Here is a 22942-nt window from a genome sequence, read left to right as displayed (position 1 = left end):
TTTAGTCTTTTAGTTAGTCTACCCTTAAGTTAAATACCGCACTTACACCTGTTACTTTAAAGAGATTTTATTTGGTTACATTTAGTTAATTCAGTTACAAAACATATGCAGCCATTCTGAGCTGAATCTCCACACGTCCAGACAAAGAGGCGGTGCCCTATATCGGACATTTTTAAAGGCTTGGGTGTGGTCATAGGTGAGTAATGTGATTTATTTTCTGATTCTTCACACATTAGTTATTTTAAATTGTGTACTTTTTCTTCCAAATAGATCAGTTACTCTTAAAACCCACTGATTAACTGAAACGTGTCACCAGATGTTTTTCATGATATTTTGTGTTTTTTAACAATAAAAAAACACCTGCAACTGAATAACAAGATAACTTAAATTAATGACATACTGTGGAATATTATAGGCATAGCAACAAGATCAAAATGAAGACAGGTGGTAACCCCCCCCCTACCAGAAAAGTTAAGCATTATTATTACATATCAAAATAGCGTCTGGCCCACACCACGTACATATAAACAAGGAAGGTGCAAACTGTCAGGAAGTATAACAGGAAAAAAACTTGATCAATGAAATGAGCCAGCTTTCCAAACCGGGGTTTGGTCTTCACGCCTTTTGGACATTCCAGATCCCCTTTCGTGGATTTGATTTCATAGAGAATTTGATGAAGTAGAATAGACTCAGTCGTGCCGCTCACTGGAGGAGGACTGGCCTTTGTCAGTTTACCTTCCACAGTCAGAACAAGAGGGTCTGAAAACAAGACAAAGAAGTATTCAAGACATTATATATATTATTATCAATAGTAGCAGCAGTTAACTAGTTAAAGTCGTGGTTGTTGTAGTTGTGGTATTAGTAGTACTTCAAGTTGAGGCAGTAGGACTGCAAATTATTGATTTTACTAGTTAACTAGAGATTATTTTCTGGATTTCTTCACGAGTCAAACCAGTGATATGACGTTCAAATCACCCTCAAGATGGCAGTGCTGTGATGTGGCTGCTGATCACTATTGTGGCTGCAGAAGCAGAAACACACAACGAACTCCTATGGTGACTGTGCAAACACACCCGTACCCTTCCTACTGGTTATTGTGGGTCACTCAATTTAATATTGAAACTAATTTACCACTGTGTCACGCTCCCGTGCCTATGCCATCTAATCAGACTGTCTTTTATCAGGATCGAGAGTTGGGTCTTTGATTGTGTGTCTTTGTTAAATAACATAGCTTTAAACTCCTTGACATTTGCATATTATGAGCTTTGAGATGCTGCTAAAAAAATAACTCAATGTCCTGAACTTTACTTAAGGGCTTAGTTCATGTCCTTAATCATGATTGTTATGGTGTAACAATCACAATTAAGGCCAGTCCCTGCAAGGATTTGTGTTCTTATGATATGTAATATTTAATTATGATATGTAATATTTAATAAGTCAAGGTTAGTTTCATTTAGTTAACAGGGACCATGCGCAAACACACTAATCTCATAAAAGAAATGCTTTACACTAAATTTACCTAAAGCTAGTTTCCATCTGCAGTCCCTGGGCAGGCTACAAACAAACATGCATTTACAATCAAACCATGCATTCTCCCATTCTTTCATTTAAAACATCACACTCCACAATCCTTGTTTGAACTAAATACCACAACATAACCAGGTGTGTGTATCAGGATCTCTTCTCCTTTGTCAATACTTAATTTTGACAGTCCCATTAGATAAACATCACCTTGACCGGGCTCAAACTGTATAAAAAGCCCACGGTGAAGAGGAGTTTTCTGTAAACTCAAGATGAGAAGACAGGTGCTCCTGGTGCTGCTGCTCTGCCTGTGGGGCCTCTGCTCCGGTCAAGGTAATGGGAACACTGTTGAAATCAGAATATCCACTTTGATTTATACTTTATGTTTAACACTTTTACTAATATACTATTTTAATTTCAATGTTTTGTTAATAAAACCTTTGACTGGGAACACTTTGTGACTCTCCGCAGATTTGAAACAAAAAACTAAATATATTTAAATGAGTCACTATAACCAGTCAATAAATGTACAGCTAAAATGTAAATGTATCAGAAATAGTCGACCACTCAAATTAATGTTAATTTATGTTAATAATTATGAACATATTGGGGCTTTTCTTTTGTCACTGTTCTGTTCCTATTTTGTAGGATTACTTGATTGTGCAATTGTTCCCTATAGTTTGTCTAAATTAATAATTTTGTAAAATAAATTTCACCGACTTATAGTCCAGTGCAACTTATATGTTTTTTTTTTCTAAATTATTACGTATTTTTTTTGGCTGGTACAATTTATACTCCAAAGTCCACAGTATAGTCCGGAAAATACGGTACTTACTTTCCTAGATTAAAAGGAATACATGTCAGTACTTTGAACTGTACATCTATGGTATTATTAAGAAAAAAAATAAAACACAGCTCTTACAGTGCATACATGTGTGATATTTCATCTCTAAATAAACATAAATTAATGCATAACCAACGCTGCAACACAATAAAGCTGTAATTTTACTTTTTGATATAATGCAACTTGGTGTAATGTACAGTTTAATGTTCAGTATTCAGTAATTATACACATTTTCAAAGTATTCCCATCACTGTTAACAAGGTAACAATGGTGCACTTTGTTTAGCTCATTGGCAGCTGTGATTGGCCAAAAATACCACATGATTACAACAGCCATCCAGATCAATATTACAGAGCCAATAGCAATGCAATATCAGAGTAGCTTTTATTTAAGCATGTGGGGTGCCCCAGGGGTCAAGCCTGGGACCCCTGTTGTTCAATCTCTACATGCTGCTGTTAGGCCAGTTAATACACAGCAATAATGTGTCCTACCACAACTGTGCAGATGATCTATGTCTCACTGCAGCAGGTGAATATGGGCCAGTGGATTCACTCTGTCTCTGCATCCAACAGATCAGTGTGTAGATGCAAAACAACTTCTCCACCTAAACTCAGACAAGACTGAAGTCATCATCTTTGGCCCACAGAAACATAGAGAAAGTGTCAGCAGTCACCTCCAGTCTTTCTCTCTAAAACCTTCAAATCAGGCAAGAAATCTGGGAGTAATAATGGACTCAGACTTGAACTTTAACAGCCACATTAAATCAATAACATCTGCAGCTTTTTACCATCTAAACAACATTTTATGATGATTTGTTTTGATTTGTTGTAATGTGATTATAATTATTTTGTTTCTTATTCTGTAACACACTTTGAATTACTTACTAATACGAACTGTGCTATACAAATAAACTTCCCTTGCCTAAGCATCTACTGCATGCAAAAAAACTTACAATGTAGAGCTACCAAAGGATGATTCTGCTGTTGTTTTCCACAAGCATACACATTTTTTACAGGAAAATACCAAGGCTAAAAGGGCCTGTACCTGAAGAAAAATTAGACCAAAAGATGTAACCAATGCATTTTACATAGCATTTTGTTGAGTAATAACTGAGAATCTACTGCCAGGGTCACTTGTTTTCATCCGATCATGAATATTGTTCGCCAAGAATCATGGAAAACGACAGTTGGCCAGACAACAGAATCTCTGTCACGGTGCAAGGTCGAAGTAGTGGAAGGACTAAGCGGGCAGGGCTACAGTTCAGAGTCAAACATCAAGTACAAGCCCTTTAAGTGTCCAAATACGATGATCCTGTTTATTTTCAGGGTGTGTTGTGGAGCTTCAGGTGAATATGGAATTCAAGGGGATTCTGGTGTCGGACGTCTACTCTCCAGATGAGAACCACTGTCAGCAGATGTGCACTCAGGAACCCACGTGCCATTTCTTTACCTTCTACCGACCTGACTATAAAGGGAACACCAAAAGGTATACAGAAATACTTCTAAAAACACCATGAAACTTAGTTGTTTACTATTAGAGTTACTAATAGAAAAATATCAGGTTTTCTCAGTTTACCTTTTGGATAATTCACAAGAAAGCACAATGTAATCAACAGGGAAATCTGACTCTTGACCCCATCTGGGATTATAACATCATCACAAGCTAGAATTTGAAAACCCCAAATGTCATATCACAGTTGATGAACTCTTCTCAAACAACAAACTAATGCTTTCCACTCATGCACCATTTAACAGACTAAAAAGTCCAATTTATTCCTTCAAAGTCTAAATTCAAAATTGTGTATTTTTACTGCTACAATTGGCTGTAGACCCACCAATAAAAAAATACAAAATAAATAAATAAATAAATAAAACAGCCAATAAGTAAAATTTAACTGAAACTATAATATTTAACCACAGAAACTACCTCACCAAAAATATGAAACCCTGTCATATGCACTTTAAGAGAAACTTAAACCGTAAATTTTATGTTAAAGTAGCACTAAGTAACTTTTCTGGTAAGATTGCTCGCCTCTACACTGATCTGACCACTAACTTGGCTGGGTGCCATCACCTGCTTGTCTCATGGTGATAGATACTGTGGAAAATTCCAGAAAAAGCAACAACATCTCCATAGAAAGAAGACGCTCCACCAGAAAAGTTATATAGTGAACCTTTAATGTCAAGCCCTGACACAACTGCTCCACCTCCAGAGTTATTGTCTCAAAAACATGTCTAAAATCTGGTCTTTATTCCACAGTATTTACATCTGCTCCATGTTGAAGGGTCATACTAACTTAGAGTCTTACACTGGAGACCCCACTTCAAAGAAAGAGGTTGCTGGAGTCATTTCGGGGTATTCCCTCAAACTCTGCACTGAAAGACCAGGTAAAACACATGAATTATAGAAAAAAATCTGAATTCTGCCAACTGGATTAAGGTTTTAAAAGTCGAACTAAACTCCGCCCACAACCACATTTCAAATAGAGCTGCTAAACAAGCCCTTTGAAGACTAAAGAAGAGAGTGAGGAGGGGCGGAGTCTGGGGGTATAAGGAACACTGATTGGTCTAACAGTTATCCACACTTCAAACTACGCCCCCGCAGCCAGGTGTTTGTAATCAGAGCAGTCCTGTGTGATGTCACGTAGTACTTGAATTTGGAGTGACCACTGGAGGCAGCACGCAGAGACACATTTTGACTGATTGTGAACACAAAGCTGCACATATACGTGGTTTGCACTTAAATTGCCAAAAAAAGGACTAGGAACAGTATTAAAACACCATGTGTCTAGTTCCTACATAACTGTAAATATGTTTTACCCAAGAAGCTTCTTTAGTTCTGATAGGGTTCTGATAAAACACTACCTTATATCTGCTTGAAGGAAGGAGATAAAGGCACCTAAAAATGAGGAAAAGACAAGTTCTGCAGTGGTCCAAAGTTACTGCTCACTGATCATATGCAGTGTGAGCATCCTAATTATTCACTGCAATGAGTTTATAAGTACTTTTCACAATTTCCAGGGGCGAGGGCAGAGTTTACCTTGATCATAAAGTTACTAACATAGAAGACCAGTCTAGGTCTACATCACAACTAAACAGCAAAACAAATACCACCAAGTGTATTTGTTTTTATTGTGATTGTGTTAACGTCTTTCTTATTCTGTAAAGCACTTTGAATTACTCTGTGTACGAATTGTGCTATACAAATAAACTTTCCTATTTCTGATTTGTTTACGGTAAATGCTAATTCCCATCTTTGCGGTCCCACCAGTCTTATGTTTGGAGACGGTCTACCCAGATGTGGATGTATTGATACTTTGCAGACCAACATTCCCGGGGGCACTGCTCTGCTTCGAGCTCTATTTCTCAAGTTAGACTTTAATCTGAGCTTTATTTTAACACAATTTGACCATAAACAATTGACTAAGATGGAACAACAACAGAGTGATTTAAACATCTCTCTCAAATAACATCACAGTCACAAGCTAGCTAGAATTAACCAACAGTTTTACAGTTAGCTGCTCTCACTTTTTATTGTTAAAAATCAATCGACGCTCATATTGATCACAGGCTCCTGAAATTGTGTTGTTAAAATCCATTTTGTTTTTTTCTTGCATTTTAAGATAATCTAAAAAAAACTTATCAGGCTGTGTTTGCTAATGTGTGCATTGTGTCGCCATGGTAACTGCTTAACATCCCTCCATAGACATACATGTATCAATAAGAGCAATACTTCATTTGAACATGTTTACCTCATATCTAGGGACACAGATAGGTTATGTTTATTAAACAAAAAATGTAAATAAAATGTCTACACTCTTCCATAACTGTTCAATTTTGTATTTTTAGATATGAATGCACGCTAAAATTCAGCTGGACTGTTGTACGGACACCTATTGTGGCTAAAATAGAAAACCAAATCTCTGGCTTTTCTTACCATGCAGAAATCACAGCTCGGACTTTCTTTGCAAGTATGTCCTAGCACTGAATATGAAAATGAATGAATTTCAATGTTGTACCTATGTTAATTATCTGTTATAAACATAGACTGTATATATAAATGGACATAGCTAACTTGCTAGCCGCTGCATTCAAAATAGGAAGTAAGCATGGGTGCACTTCTGGCTACAATTCACTTTACATTGAAAAACCATCGCTCCTCTCTTCGTAACTGCTGCTGTCTCATCATTTTGGTCTTAAATTGTTCGTATTAATCCGCTCTATATGATCCTCGTGTTTTTATTTCGCTATTGTGTCCGTAAATCAAGATATGAACATGAATATGAATACGTTGCTAAGCGCCAGCTCCCTGCTAAACCAGCGGTGTGAGCGGGAAGGGGCGTTACCTTCAACAGCCCCGCTCTGAATTGGCAGTGCAGAAAACTGAGAAAACTGCACTGAAAATATAAAACAGAAAAATGTACAATCAATGACAGATACTTAAAACAGTCTGAATTTTTATGAAACAAGAAAAATAGTGAATAACAAGTCGTGATTAAGAATTACTTTTTTCAGGATTTAGTTTTGTTCTGACTAGATCTAATTCAATTGCTTATATGAAGTAGATGTGTAGCTTATATATTACCATCTCGATTTAGTTCTTATTTAGCAGCTTTAAATGTAGAATGCAAACAAAAAAAACAAAGAAAAATAAATGATAAACAAATAAATAACACAAAAAGCATTTATCTTGGCTCAAATACATTCAAATCAAATTCAGCGTTATCTGTAACAGCTTAATCTAAGAGACCGTGCTACACAATCTATTTTCATAGTACGTTCTTTGCTATGTGATAGGGCAAGAATGGAGTGTGTTTGTGCAGTGTTGCGTGAAAGTCCTAAACCTCCTTTTAGTCTAATCTCTAATATTATGAGCAATGACGTTTTACGTCCTTCAAGATCCTTCACCAAACTAACTGTCTATTGTATTTACTGTTTGTAAATTGTATTTTTTTTTTTCTACAGAATGCAACAACATATTCTTCGAGAACAAAAACTTCAGGGGACAAAACATAGTGTGGATGGACTGTGGCACCAAAGAACACTGCAGTGTGTTGTGCGCCGCCCACCCACTATGTACCCACTTCACCCACGCAGAGTACGCCCACAATATTACATGGACAAAGAGGAAACCAGTTTAACCACTAATAGGCCTGTCATATCTATACATCAATATAACAAACCAAAAACAGCCCTGGAATTGCCAATTTCTACTGAAGTAACGGTAAAAGGTGGTAGTTACCTTGAAAAATACCACTTCATGACATCACAAGGTGGAACAGAGCATTTTGAGCTTTGGAGGTGTAGACAGACTAATAATAAAGGGTTATTTGTGTGAATGAAAGAAAACACAAGTCCAGGTTTGTATTTGAGGAGGTAACAACATTTTAAACATGGCTTAAAGCTCACAAGAGATGATTTTTAATTAGCCTATGTTAGACAGAACAATCAGTTTTGAGGGTCAGTATTTATCGTAGGTACTTTTTCTTTGTACAAGTGGGAAATCTTTAGCTATTTTCTATACTACAATAAGATTTGAGTTGTAGAAAGTTGAATAAATAACTTCTATGACTCGTTATAGATACAAACAAACTACTAGAGTGTTTCATTGTGCTATTTATTTATTGCAGCTCATGTTAATGATGTAAATTTAAGTTAGTGTTTTGGATATAACCCTGCTTTAGAGTTCAGCGGCATCAATTTTTTTTCAATATCATCCATTGTCTATATTTTCATCACCAATATATCCTGCTTCAAAGTTTGTTATTGTTACAGGCCTAACAAATTACAATTACTTGAGTTCAAAATATTTTCTTTTTTATTTAACCAGTTTAAACGCCTCTATTTTGCACTTAAAGCTACCATCTGCTAAGTTGTTTATTTTATTTTTTCACCAGTAGATGGCAGGTGTGAAACCTGTCCCCCCTCCGACCTCTCCCCGCAGAGTGTCCATACTGGGAATTGAAAAAAAGCCCTGTGCTCTCTTCTGTCTTGCAGATTTTCAGGCAAAAAAAATTAAAACATAGATATGTTTTTGTTTTGTTTTTATTGGCCTAAAACATTGAGAACCATGCATCTCCAAAAACCTGACCTGGAAAAGGGTCTCCTAAATTTAATTTCAACTGGTAAAACCCCTCAAAACTATAAAACTAGAAAATATTCAGAAAACAAGTAATTTTTGTGTGTATCTTGGCAGCTGATTACCATGAACCAGAAGATGAACCATATAAATGTTAAGTCTTTTGACTAATTCAAATCTAAATGTGTATTTCAAGGAACACGTTTCCTCAAAAAACACCTGAAGAGTTTTGTAATGGAAGACAATCAAGTCACATCTGGATTACCTTCACACTTCTGTCAACAGCCTAGGTGTATGACAAAAAACACAATCCTCTCCTCTGTTCCATCTGATTCTCCCCTCTGCATCACCCGTTTCATCTGACCCTCCCTTTTGCTCTCTCTCTCCTCTGCATCCTCTGCTCCATCTGACCCTCTCATCTGCAACAAAAACATGCATATGACCAATAAGCTACTGTTGTTCAATGGAGCTGTACACAAAATCTCTATACATTCCCCTTAGATGGATTTTCCCTAAAATGTGGGACAGTGAAATTAATCCAATTTTAAAGCCACAGTATCTAGCTTTTAGCCAAAAAGGGGGCACGAGATCCATTCACTCCTTGGCAGAGGCTCAGCAGCTCCACCTGTGGGCACTGCCTCGTCTGCAGAATGTTAGGGCCGTCCATCTGCTGGACGTGCAGAGCTGTGCTGCGGATTTTCTCTTAAGGCAAAAACTCCTCTCAGAATCAAACACTCTGCTTCAGCAGGATGTACTAGCACACCTGTGGCCGAGTGCCTCCTGTATGCATTTTCTCCTTTTCCACTGCTGCTCCACAGTCACAGAGAACTTTGTTGGTATTTATTCTCGACCTATGTGCTGTGGACACATGTAAATATCCAGAATTCATAGAACCTTAGTTACATGTGTAACTCTCGTTTAATGGACAGGTCCACATTCAATCTTCTATCAATACAATTATATGGTTTGGAGCGTAGTTTAGACTTTGGAGGGGAAAAAAATATATATAATTTTTGTGTTAAATTGCACTATTAAAAAGTCTGTATTGTTATTTGCATAAAAATAAGACAAAATTTAATTTACAAAAATGACATTCATCTTATTCTTACAATATGATGTTTCCTAACAAATTTCCCTGTTTTAAAACAATGTTGTTTTTTTCTTATTTTCAGGAAGCTTTGTGCTCTGAAACGGGTTATCGTGATTCCTGCTCTGACCAAAGTGGTTCCCATGGATCATGTTGTGTCTGGGTTTGCCCCAAAAAAGCAATAATGAAATAATGCAAATATCTACGGTATGTAAAATCAATTTGTTCAGAAAGCAGAAATAAAAGATTCAATGACCAAATGCACTCTTTTTACTGACTGTTTTTAATAGATTTTATGACTAATATTATTAAAGGGGTTCTGTGTAAGTTTTTAGGTGGAAGGTCCAGAACACACACTTCTCTAATACTTTATGAAGAGTGAGTCTGATCACCAGTGATCCCTGTTTTCAGATGGGCAGGATTAACAGGTGATTAACAGGTGGATAAGGAGATCAGGGACACACATGGTCCATCCATATCACAACAAATGTGCCTGCTCACGAGAAAAAAGGAAGAAAAAATATATCAGAGGGAACTGAAAAACAATGCGAAACAATGAGAAAAGCACAAAAAGCACAAAAAACTCTGTTAATCAACTTTTACAAATTCAGTTTCATAAATATGTTGTTTATATTTTAATGTAATTCCACATACATTTAGTTTTTCAGTTCAAGATAATGATCCCTGAGCGTCAATATAAGGTAAAATACTTTGTAGTAGAGCAGTTTCACAATTCATTAATTTCGATACTGCAGTATAGTTGCCATAGTATTACTAGGTATCAGATCAAAACAAAAATCACTGGTGCAGCCCATCACTATTTTTGGCAAGAAAACTTTTGGACTGGATAAACACATACTTTCATAGTAAACTGTGGAGTAAGATAATGGATTAATTGCGTTGTTTCAGTAGTAGTCATCAGTTACATTTAAGAGAGACTTTTTAAAGAAATTGCACTTTTCAAAGTACTTTTCTAGAGGCATACTTTTACTCCTCCTTGAGTAATATTTTTTACTTAAGTAACAGTTCTCTTACATGAGTAAGGTTTTGGTTAGTCTTCAGTGTGAGTAAGTCTACAAGTGACAAAAGCTTTATGTTGACCATATGAAATCTTTTGAACATTTGTGTTTATTGCAGCGCTCCTTCAGATATAGTGTGTTTTTTCTCATTTTTGTGTCTTTTGAAAATACCAGACTTTGTGCATTATTTAATGTTTTGTCCTTTCACATTAACTTCAAATTATGAATCAGATGTTACGTCCCGACAGTTACTCTTTAAGTTACTCTTACTTGAGTAGCAGTTTTTTCATACATCATAGTCATCATAGTTTTTGCTCTTACTTGAGTAATTTCTTGGATGACTACTTTGAACTTCTACTTGAGAAATATTATTTTGAAGAAACACTACTCTTACTTGAGTACAATTTTTGGCTACACTACCCACCTTTGATTAGTAATAGTAGCAGTAGTAGTAGTAGCAGTAGTAGTAGTAGTCGTAGTAGTAATAGTAGTAGTAGTAGACTAGATCTGCTGTTTAGTCTGTTGACTGTTGCATATTCAAAACTCACCTTTGGAGTTGGTTCTCTCCAGATGAATGCTGCCCTCACAGTCTCTACAGTATTTTGGATGCTTTTTGACTTTTTCTTCAAAACTGAGCAGGAAACTTATTGTCATGGCCTCCAGAACGCTGATGCCCACCAGAGCGAAGATCCCAATGCAGTAATTCGCTGAAATCAACAACACAATTGCATTTTTTTTTAGCTCAATACACAGTCATTCAATCTACTATCAATGACATTATGTGGTATGGAGAAGAGTTCAGACTTTGGAGAAAGAAACTGACTAGTTTTGTGTTAGATGAAATTAAAAGTCTGTTTTGTACCGGGCATTAATATTGAAATCGAGTTTTCAGACAAAACTGAATAAAAAACAGTCATCTTATTCTCCCAATATGATTTTTTTCTAACACAAATTTCACTGTCTTAAATTATCAAATATCTTAATTTTTTGAGGCTTGTTTTCAGGTTTGTGCCGTGAAGTGAGTAATGATTCCTGCTCATTGTAATAATGAGCAGGTGCAGAGTTTAAAGGCGCACTGTGCAACCTTTCTGGTGGAGAGTCTGCCACCTCCTCACTTCCATGGAGATATTTTTGTTTTACTGTATGATATTAAACTTCTGTTGTTAATTTATTCATGTACATGTGTTAAAAAGATCCTCTGCATTCTTACTATTATTATTACAATTACTAAATGTCTGGATTTTGTTTGCGGTTCTTCTTTGCCATATCACTCATCCTTGTGACAGTGTAAAACTAAAGACGTTGAATTTTAATGTTTTTGACAACTCAGATTCTATTTTTGTATTGAAGGGAACATATTAAACTGGAACTAAACACTAAATCAACTTTTTTCTACTATTCCAAGTCAGTTTTTTTGGTAATCTTAGTGCAAACAAGATAAATTTGCAGCTTTGAGGCCAAAATGATGAATGTCCTGGCTCCAGTGGCCTCTGCAATTTCAAGAACTACATGACATCATACAGGACTGCCCTGATTGTTTGTGATTGCAAACACCTGACAGCAGGGGCGGAGTTTGACGTATGGACACCTGTTCAGGAGACCCAGACCCCGCCCCTCCTTCTCCCTCTCCCCTTTAGTCCCACAGGTTCTGCCCAGTCTAGCAGCTCTATTTGAAATGTGGTTTTAGGCAAAGTTTAGGTGTTTAGCCAGACTTTAATTTCATGATAACACTAACAGGTCATGTAATTGTTAGCTGTAAACCATCTGTGTAGGTTCATTTGGTCGACTCACCGATCCATGGCATGGTTTTCTCAGTAGAGGGCAGCATATCTTTGAGAATGAGCAGCAGCACAGAGATGGAGAGGAGGATGGTGATTTTGAAACTCAACTTTTCTCCGCGCTCCTCGTTTATGAAGAAAGACGCCAAATCCAGAAGCAGGAAGTAGAAGAGCGGAATTATGAAGTTTATAACATACAGCATGGGTCTGCGGTTCAGACTGACCTAAAACACACAGAAGGACACTACACAAGTTAGGGATGATTTTTTGAGTTGGGAAAAACATCTTAATAGCATTGTGATTAGATTTATGATTTATGTTTTGTATTCAAAGTTCAGATTTTGTCCAGAAGAAATGAAAAAAGATTAAAATATGAACTGACAAACTAATAAAAGTTTGTACAGATATAAACTACTAGGAGTTTTTACGCAGAATAAGACAAGATATTGTGATGTTTCTGGAGGAAATTGCCTGACTTGATGTTATGAATTAGGGCTGGGAGATATGGCTTTTAGTAATATTTTGCAATAACTTTACAGAAGAAGCTCATTGGTGCAGCTCTTCACCACATGCCTGGATTCAAATATAGCCCAGAAGTCAAATTTTGCATCTTTAAAACTATTGTCGGCGATAATTTCATATTGTCCACTTCTATCAGAAAATCCCCTTTAGTTGAAGACCAAACTGAACTTGTCCAAAACCCTGGATTAAGTCCAAATCTGCAAAAGATCTTACCGTGAATAAGGCTACAAAAGACCCTACTTATTCTGCATACAAACTGCTAACCCTATGGTTTAGCTCTGTACAAACATGTCCTGAAATGTGATTCTTATGTTAGTCTGTCTTTTTTCATGAACTATGAACTAAACAGAATCCTATGAATAAAACATAAATTGCAAATGTTTACCACAATCATAATGCTTGTCAGAAAAATCGTAGTTAGATGTATTTCCAAAATCGCACTCAGAAAGTACAGTTATGACACGATCATCACCATGTTAGCTTTTATTGTTCTGAAAGTGCTACATTTGCCAAAAACAACGTATTAACATATTTTATAAGTTTCACCTTCATTTTTGGACCCTCCATTTGTTTCCCATGCCAAGTCACTCCCCCTTCAGAGCGTTATAGGTTGGTGACATAGGCTTCAAGGGTTCATATAGGGCCAGAGAGATCGCTAAATTACTCAAACATGTAAGTATGACACCTAAAATAAATGTCTTTGATGAGGGAACAATACCACACATTCCTCCTCTTTAACATTACCACTTCCTAAACAAATTTACTGACCAAAACTCTATCCACAAGTGCGATCCGACTGTGATCTTTATGCCGTACTCTTACCCTGTAGACGAGTGCACTTTGCGTCTTGTTGTCGGGCATTGTTCTCAAAATGGTCTTGATCTGGATGTGTTTCAGGTCCCATTCGCCCTGAGTGATGATGACCTCTTTGGACTGGTTGGTCAGCTGTGTGCCGTTGCCCTGTGAGCTCAGAAGTATGGCCTCGGCTGCAAGACAAAAAGCCGCATGTGGACTTTTTATTTTACAGTACACATCAGTTATAGCACAGTAATTACTTTAAGCCCCATTCACGTGCCGTTCCCAGTAAATACTAGTAGGGCTGTCACGATACTAAGGTTTAAAACTCGATTTCGATACTAAGGAATAGAATTGATCCCGATAAAAACACTCTTTATTCATACAACAGAAGAGTGATTTTCAACATTAGTACTTTTTTTTACCATTAGGCCTTATATCTGTGTTTAATCCCTCAGTGGTCCAGGTAGTTTCCAGAGTGATCCATGGGCGTATACTAGTCTGGGTCTTATACTTGTTGTGATACAGCTCAAGATAATTCTAAACCTATTACCTAAGGTTTCAATGTTTTGATTATGATATAACTTACAACTAACAATTGCAATTTATCAATATTAGAAAAGTATCAACCTGGGTCTGAACCAGGACTATGTAATAATAATAATACATTTTATTTATAATGCACTCTTAATTAAACAAAATCCCAGAGTGCTACAATAAAAGAACATTAAAATACTAATTGTTAAAAACAAAAAACATCAGCAGTAAGTTTTTCTAAATAAAAAGGTCTTTAAATTACTATGTCAGAATTAAACCAGGACTAAACCAAAACTAAACCAGAATTAAAACAGTAAACGAGAGAAATTTGTGAAGTTAAACAGGCTTTTTTGAATATGTAGTATCCTGCCAATTTTGCAAATCAAAGAAAGCTGTTTTTGTTTTGATGCTTTTACCGCTTGCAGTCATAGAGGAGAAGGTGATGTCACATTTCTGGTCGTCGAAGGGGAACATGTTGAGGTCGAGCTGACAGGTGAAGGTCAGGAGCTGCCTGGACGTGGTCATGGCCCAGCCGTCCGGATACAGGTTCACATAAGGACTGTCGTAAGAACTGCCGGTGTCTGACGCGCTGCACAGGAGAGGAGCAGTGAAGGACATCGAAACAACCAGACACGTGCGGGGTTACAGATGACATTACAACATTCTATAGGCCAATGTTATTTAATACAGATGAGGGCAGCTAAAATGAATATTGCTGAAATATAGATTTTATTTGAAATACGACAAGTTCTAGAGTCTATTCAGCAGATTCATTTATCCAGTTCAACATTTATGGATTTATGGATTACATTTTATAACATGTTTGTACACATCTAAACTACTAGGAGTTTTTATGCAGAATAAGATAAGATATTTTGAGGTTTCTGGAGGAAATTGCCTGACTTCAAGTGATGTTATGAATGATTTTAATTCTAGATATTTCATAAGAAACTACAAGATAATGAATAAGGAAATCTGGCTCTTGCTCGCCATTTAGGAGTATGACATCATCACACATAATCTGAAAACCACCAATTGATACTTTGCAGTGACGTCACTCTGGGGGTGTTGTACATGTCTCTGTATGGCAGGAATGTTCAGCAGTTACCATGGTGACACAATGCATACATTAGTAAACACTGCCAAAAAGATTGTAAGATTTTAAGATTGTATGAAATGTAAAAGAAAATGCAAAATGAATTTAAACAACAGATTTTCAGAAGCCTGTGATCAATCTGAGCGTTCGTGATCCTGGGTGTTTGAATTTCAACAAAAAAGACGACTATATGAAAAACTATTGGCTAATGCTAGCTAGCTTTTGGCTGTATTTGTTATTTGACAGGGACTTGTTTGATAGCACAAATCATCTCACCTGGTGTCAGTTCTTTCTGGTCAGATTGTGTGAAAATAAAGCTCAAATTAAAGTCTAACAAAGTCTCAGACAGAGCATGCCTACAGTTAGCATCCCACACCCAGGGAATGTTAATGACGTCAGCTGCAAAGTATCAGTTGTGGGTTGTCAGTAGTATTCTAGTGCCATGGATTAAAAAAAAAGACCTACTCCTCTTGGATGTGAATGTCGGGGATCCAGAGCAGGGAGCGAGGGACGGTGATGACGTCGATGCCGCAGAATTGTGAAGAGTTCCAGTTCACGAACTCATTGGACCAAAGCTGCACAGAAACAGGAAGAGTTTAGAACAAATGAGGCACACAACAGTGGCGTGGTTACAACAGTGTTCCACAACCTTTTTTGTCTTGAGGAATCCCTAAGCATTGTGTCACTATTAACAGCACCTAGGCCCTTCACGATAATTATTATATCGACTTAATATATGTTAGATGAAACAATAGCCTTTGGGCATCATCATTTATCGTGTGTGCTTGTATCTCTTTGCGCCAGTGAGACATTTTGGTTATTCTTTCTGCAATATGATAAGATTTGAGCTGTAGAAGGTTAAATTATGACTTAAAATTCTAAACTAATTACTTGAGTGATGCATTATGATATTTATTTATTCTTTTTTAAACAATATTGTGGAATTACAGGCTACTTTTTTTAGATTATTTTGCTTTACGGTTTGGTTGCAATATTATCGTTTATTGTCTATAGTCACTTCAGCAATATATCAAATATGTCAGCTGGTCAAAAACTTGCAGGAGCAGCTCTTCAGTTCTCAACTTTGAACTGATTTGAATTTTTCTTTTTCTATGGATCATATCTTGACAACTGAGGAATTACACAAACAGTTCAAAATTTGTTATCGTGACAGGTCTAACGGTACCAGGGTTTCAGTTATTCAAATATTTTTAAAAGGACATTGCCAAAATTATCCTACAGAAATATTCCCAAGGATCTAAAATGTATTACAAAGAGTAATGTAGAGTGCATTCACTCTTTCACATCAATTACATAAAAATTTAGACTGAATTCTGAACTACAGCAGGACTAAACCGGGACAATAAAAGACTCAAGCAAGTCTACATCTGGACTAAACCGAGCTCAAACCAGGACCAAGCAAAAACATGTGTGATCGCACCCTTACATTCATGCCACTTTTCTTTTAAATGTGAAATCAAATCAAAACCGGGTTAGAAGATTAGTCCTGATATTTGATGTCAAATTCCATTGCGCCACTGCCACCCCAAGATCCAAAAAAAACGAAAAAACAAAAGAGGCAGAGGTGCCCACCGCACTAATGCTATAATCGGTAAAGTAGTCCAGGTCAACTCACCATAGTGGTCCAGGTGTGTCCTTGAACAGTTTGAGACTTCTCATCCTGGAACAAAAACAGCATTAATAAATAAGTAATAGGCTAATAATAGTGAAACATATGCTGAGAATATGGTTAGTGGTTCAGGGATACTTTAACTGGGGGATTTTGCCTATAATGTATCATACTTTTGAATATTTACGTAAAACTGTCCTGTGGGAGCATGGGTGACGCAGGCTTGTGGGATAAGCATTAAACAGAATAGTACAGCGAAACCTAATACAGCTAATGATGTGCAAGGCAAAAATGATAAGGTCCCCCCTTGTTTACAGATGTTATTCAAACAGAGAGAGAGTCAATATCATCTTAAACCAACGGGTATATTTAAAAAAATTAAGACCAGAACCAATAAAAAACGTCATTGTATTTCTGTTCGAGGGGTTAGTGAGTGTAATATAAATGATAAATTAAAAAGTTCCTACACAATAGAAGCATTTAAAAAGAGGTATAAAACATTACTTTTTGAAAATTACAGGCCTCAGGAATGATCCATGTGAACTGTCGTGGTTTGTAGTTTATTTTTATTTTTTTTACATATTTAGTCATATGTTGTAAAACTGATGCTGCTTTTCTTTGAATTCTATTATTAAAATGGATTAGGCATTATATGTATTTTTTTACTTCAGCCTAGGTGATGTTATGTACAACCTTATACAAGTTGAATAATGTTTGATTTGAATGTAATGACCAAATAAATAAATAAATACATTTTTTTTTAAAAAGTAAAAAGGGTTCAAATAGGGTCTCTGAGATATCGCTCGATTACTCAGACATGTATGGATGACATCTAAAACTTCAGCATGTTTCTGACGCGGGAACGTTATAACACGGTAGAAAGCTCCAAAAAGTTGATTTTGCGTAATACCCCATCGTTCAAGTCCACCTTAACCTTATAACTGTAATTTTAAAACACTATTATTTAAATGAATGCGTTGTCTTCCATGTCGACACTGACCACGTATAAAATGCTGTACAGGATCATCTCAATTTTGACTTTTGTAATTTCTGTCCAGGACCGAACTGGACGGACGTTTGCCACAAAAGTGTTGCTGGTGGTGAGGTTCAGGTAGTCCCAGAGCTTCCAGTACGAGCAGCGAGGAGGGTTCGAGTGGCACAGGCCTGCGTAGAGTGCAAAGAAACACATAGAGGTAGAAAGAAGTAAGCCTTTCACTAGGGTTAGGGTTAGACAGTCGGGTCTGGAGTGACAAAGGTGAACAAGTAGCTCTGGTTGTCATGGTAATGTGTTAGCTTCTGTTGCTATGAATTTGCTCTGTGCAACAGCGCCCGGCAACCTCACTGTTAGTGTCACTACTTCCTGTCCAGTTGTATCTCTATGGGGCTTTGTCAAGTCACGCTAAAATGAATAAATATTTAAAGATCCGACAGTGTACAGGGAGTTGCGGCTGGATAACACCGACAACATGTTAAAAACTACACAAAATAAACTGAATACATCACCAAAAGACACTTCTGTGAGAAATGTTTATACCTCAGTGCTAATGCTAATGCTAAGTTTGAGGCATAATAAATAATAGCACAAAATGAAGTATTCTACATATAAATATAATTGTGTTGTCTTTAGTTTAATTAATTTGAATTTTAATTGGTTGTTTATTTTAAGTTTGTTCTGCTAACATGCTGACTAACCCAAAACATTTCCCTAACCCCAACCTTAACCATAATCCCCTTAACTTAAAAAAAATATAACCCTGCTACTAAACTTCAGTTCAAGTCCCCAGTCACAGCCGACCGTCCCACCATATACAGTCTGTGGTCCCTCTGACTCTACTACAATACTGTACATATAGAATAGTTTTTTGGGGGAAATCCTGCTGTAGGGTTATTGTGTCAATGGTACAAAGGCATTTAATATTATTGTTCATCATCTATATTTTCTTCAGCAATATACCATACTTCAAAATCTACTTTTCACAATAATTAAAGGTGCACTATGTAACTTTTTGGTGGATGTTTGGCAAACCAGCTTGTCTCATGGAGATGTCATTTCTTTACCTATAAAATGTTTCACAGTGTAGAATTAAACTTATCTATGTTTCCATTTATTTGAATGGGGGTACAGTATTTTTATAGCTCAAAAAAAAAAAAAAAATGAGAAAAAGCGCTAACCCTGATCTGTACAAACAGTCTTTTTGGCAATTATTCTGCTTTGAACAGAATCCTGTTATTAAAACATAAATTTCAAATCTAATCACAATGCTTGTCAAAAAAAAAAAAAAAAAAAAATCGTAATTAGATATTTTTCACAATTGTTCTGTACAATTATCAATGTAGCAATAACAAACAAATCAAAATAACAGCTATATGTTGGACAAAAATAATTCTCAAATTCATATTGTACTTAAAGGTACAGTGTGTAACTTTCTGGAGGTGGTACATCGACTGCATGATTCTGGGGAACATTCAAACCAAACCTCGGAACTTTACCCAAGTTGACAGATAGGTTTTATGAAGATTAGAGCCAAAGGAGCAACATTTCCATGGAGACAAGCAGGAGGCAGGTCATATAAGAGTCAGGTTTGTGGAAATGCAAGCCCGCTCAGAGAACGTATATTTTTCAGTGCAATAAACACAACCAATCTATCCCACTGACACAATAACTCAAGAGCAAATTTAAACCCTAAAAACTATTCCATGTACAATATAGTTAAAAGATCCTGAGCTGCAATAAATAAACAACAGAAATAAACACTTTAGTGATTCGTTTGCAAGAGTAATGAGTTGTAAAGGTTTAAAATTCAACCTTCTATGGCATAAATCTCATCATATAGCCAAAACATAATAAAAAAATGTCCTAGTAGTGCAAAGAAAAAGTACACATGATAAATACTGACCCCCCAAAAAATTGTTTCAGCAAGTTGATACAGTAATTATCGTGATTATGTCTTTATTTTAGTGTGTACTGGCTAAAAAGTTAAATATTGTGGCTTTAAACAATTGTTCAATAAATTTGTAAATAATAATCTAGTGTGAAATAATCAAGTACTATAGATTCAATAGCTTACCAAGTAGGAGCAGTAGAGCTGTGATCCGGAGCATAGCCATGGCTGGACCTCTCCTCCTTCTCCCCAGTCGCTTTTAAACCAGCTGTCTTCATATCCTCTACAACAATATGAACAAAAAACAAGATGGACATTTCAAATTAATGGCACAAAGCTCAGAGGTTTTTTCTAAAATATTAATTACCTTGCGGTTCTTTTGTGTTGTCTGTGCAGTCCATGGGTTGAGTCAGTGAGCAAATACACATATGCAGATAAGAGGAAACACCATTGTCGTACATCACCTGTGCAATACTCAAACACACTAGGTTTCAGATCACAATATCCTACATCTACCCCCTGTAATTAAAGTTTAAAGCTAATTTCACTAAAACATAGTTAACTTATATTTAAGACTAGACAAACAAACTTGCCTAGTTTCTTCTAATTATTTAATTTTGTTGTAGTTTATAATTTTATTTCCTGGTTAGACACGTACATCAAATGTGACATACAGTGTGAGGTCCATAACTGCTACCTAGCAACCATGATGTAAACAAAAGTCAAAACTTGTCTCATCTACAAAATAGTCATGATCAAACAAATAAAAACAGGTAACAATGCCTGTATTTTGTTAAATAAATGTTTAATTAGTCAGAAAAATGTGTTCCTCGTGGATAAATAAAATCGTCCCTGCATTTTGGATGGAGTTTACTGTGTTGACGACATAGGTAGAGATATGCCGTTTAACAACTCATCGCTGCTTCCTGTATTTTTGCACTTTTCCTGTCAGCTATTTTCCACAAACTGTTACTTAACTGATGTCAAACTGTCATACATATTTGACACACTGGTACGATCACACCAAACCAACTAAGCATAAGAAAAAACATGCAAACCTGTCCATGCACTTTAATCCTGTAGTGTCTCAATAAAAATATCAAAGGAAGATATGTGATATTTCAGCATACTTTGTGATAAAAAAAAAAATATATATATATATATATATAAATTATTATTGTTGTAGTAGTAATAATAATAATAATAATAATAATAATAATAATAATAACAATAATAATAAAAACAAAAACCTCCAATGCAACAATGATAACACTGGTCAACACTAAATTTATTGTCTAAGATTTTTTAGCTGATTTAGGATAATTTTGATGTGCTGAATCCAAAAACCACATTGGTTTTGCTCAATCAGGTCAACGTTCTGAACTAAGTTACATATTTGTTTTTGGACGATTTTGTTTACATGTATGAGTATTTTCACGTCATATGATGCAAAATTCTGTTATATTTCTCGCTATAAACAAATTCTGAAGATTTTGCATGTGCCAACTTATGACTAATTGTTTGTTTTTTTTATATTACAAGTGAATGAAATGGCTTCGACTAGAAGATCTTGCAAAAATAAGCCTGACATATTCTGCTACATCTGCGGATCCTAACAGGAATCAAGTCACAAGTTTCATAAAGCGTGCTTACCATGCTTATTTTGGTATTAAACTTGGTGACCAAGATGAAGCTTGGGCGCCACACATGGCATGCAAGTCATGCACCGAGTATCTGCGTCAGTGGACTAAAGGCAAAAAGAGTTGTCTGAAGTTTGGAATTCCCATGGTTTGGAGGGAGCCGACATCAATAGCTACTTCTGGGCTATTGATGTGACTGAGATCAACAGAAAGAACCGAAGCAGCCTCAAGTATCCTGACCGTGAATCAGCACGTCGTCCTGTAGCTCACTGTGATGAAATTCCAGTTTCTGTCTTTGTAGAAGTTCCTGACATCAGTGACAAAGATTCCTCCAGTGTGGTTTTAATGATGATGCTCCACATCCTTTTTCCCAAAAGGAGCTAAATGTTCAGGTTTCCTGAGAATCTGGGATCACTGAGTGATGAGCAGGTGGAGAGATTCCATCAGGACATAGAAGAGATGGAGACCAGGTATCAGGGACGCTGGGATGCAGTCATGATGGCTGATTACTGTTGGACTCTGAAGAGAGACATCCCTGCTGCTGAGCATTCAAGGGGTTCATAAAAACAGAAGTTCATGTCCTGAATTTTGCACAATGATAACGTAACGTTCCAATTTACATGTACTTACCTTTATCAATTAACATAACGTAACATTTAATTAATACATTCTGTTAGAAAACTATTTTTTATCTCCTAAAACATTTTTTGGATAAGAAATATTAAAGAAAATCAACTGATAATGTCACAAAATTGTAATCAATTTAGTCAGAAGATCGGATTTTTCTAAATCAAATTAGCATAAAAACCTGACCTGACTGAGAAAAATGGATATCATTTTTGGATTCAGCGGTGCTAAATGGTCCTAATTCAGTTGAAAAAACACAGACAACTTTCAGAAATGTTTTTTTTTGTAACCCAGTGTAATATACTGATCTCATCTATGGATGGGCTTGGTCAATACTGCTGGGAATACCAGATGTTGTAGTGGGGGTTGCAGTGGCTCTAGTAAGTAATGTTGTTGTGTCCTTCACCCACCTTGCCGATTCAAATGCAATACAGGTGTGTGTATATTATTTTGTTTTTTTTTTAAAGAAAGATTTTGACTACTCTGAATAAATGAATGAATCTTAAGGTCTGTAGGCCTATGGGTTTAACAAAATATATTAAGGTGACGCAAGACCAAGGTTTACCAACTGTCATTTTAAGTGATTTACTGTGTAGCAATGATATAATATATCATGAGCAAACCAGAATCACCCCTACACAGCCCGACAAACAATGGCAAAACAACTATGTTGTTAATGACTTTTATCAAAATGAATGATTAATGAACATCAGTCTAGGCTAGACTTGAGTCTAAACGCGCCAAAGATAACGTGTTTGTTTTTAGAGGTAGAAGACAGATAATGGAGGACAGCTGAGCACCTGGGAAAAGTGTTCAAATGTTTGCCTGTTCATGTGGCCTGAGTAGAAATGACTGTAAAATATGTTTGCTTTGTGTATCCACAAAT

At 36.2% G+C, this 22942-nt stretch overlaps 1 protein-coding gene across 1 annotated transcript; it reads right to left on the bottom strand.

Annotated features, from left to right (window-relative positions):
• Positions 1 to 457: 457 nt before the first annotated feature.
• On the bottom strand, positions 458 to 20241 carry LOC117374736 (5-hydroxytryptamine receptor 3A-like). The gene is made up of 10 exons (XM_033970923.2): positions 20157 to 20241; positions 19976 to 20072; positions 17908 to 18071; positions 16914 to 16958; positions 15743 to 15852; positions 14598 to 14770; positions 13672 to 13835; positions 12341 to 12551; positions 11098 to 11256; positions 458 to 759 (listed from the first exon to the last, which is right to left on the bottom strand). Exons 2-10 carry the CDS (start codon positions 20013 to 20015, stop codon positions 485 to 487), a joined length of 1341 nt encoding a protein of 446 aa, XP_033826814.1. The 5' UTR covers positions 20016 to 20072; positions 20157 to 20241; the 3' UTR covers positions 458 to 484.
• Positions 20242 to 22942: the final 2701 nt, after the last annotated feature.

This window comes from Periophthalmus magnuspinnatus, chromosome 8, assembly GCF_009829125.3.
Source record: "Periophthalmus magnuspinnatus isolate fPerMag1 chromosome 8, fPerMag1.2.pri, whole genome shotgun sequence".
Classification (NCBI taxonomy): domain Eukaryota; kingdom Metazoa; phylum Chordata; class Actinopteri; order Gobiiformes; family Gobiidae; genus Periophthalmus; species Periophthalmus magnuspinnatus.
The sequence above is the reverse complement of the archived record's forward strand: the minus strand, read 5'-3'. Positions and strand labels throughout refer to the sequence as shown.

Excerpts from the sequence above, each read along its gene's own strand:
- LOC117374736 (XM_033970923.2), bottom strand. The coding sequence starts at position 20,015 with ATGGCTATGCTCCGGATCACAGCTCTACTGCTCCTACTTG. Across the intron at positions 14,771-15,742 it reads GACATTCACATCCAAGAGGA|CGCGTCAGACACCGGCAGTT; the intron begins GTAGGTCTTTTT and ends TCTCCTGTGCAG. Across the intron at positions 11,257-12,340 it reads GAAAACCATGCCATGGATCG|CGAATTACTGCATTGGGATC; the intron begins GTGAGTCGACCA and ends TGTTGATTTCAG.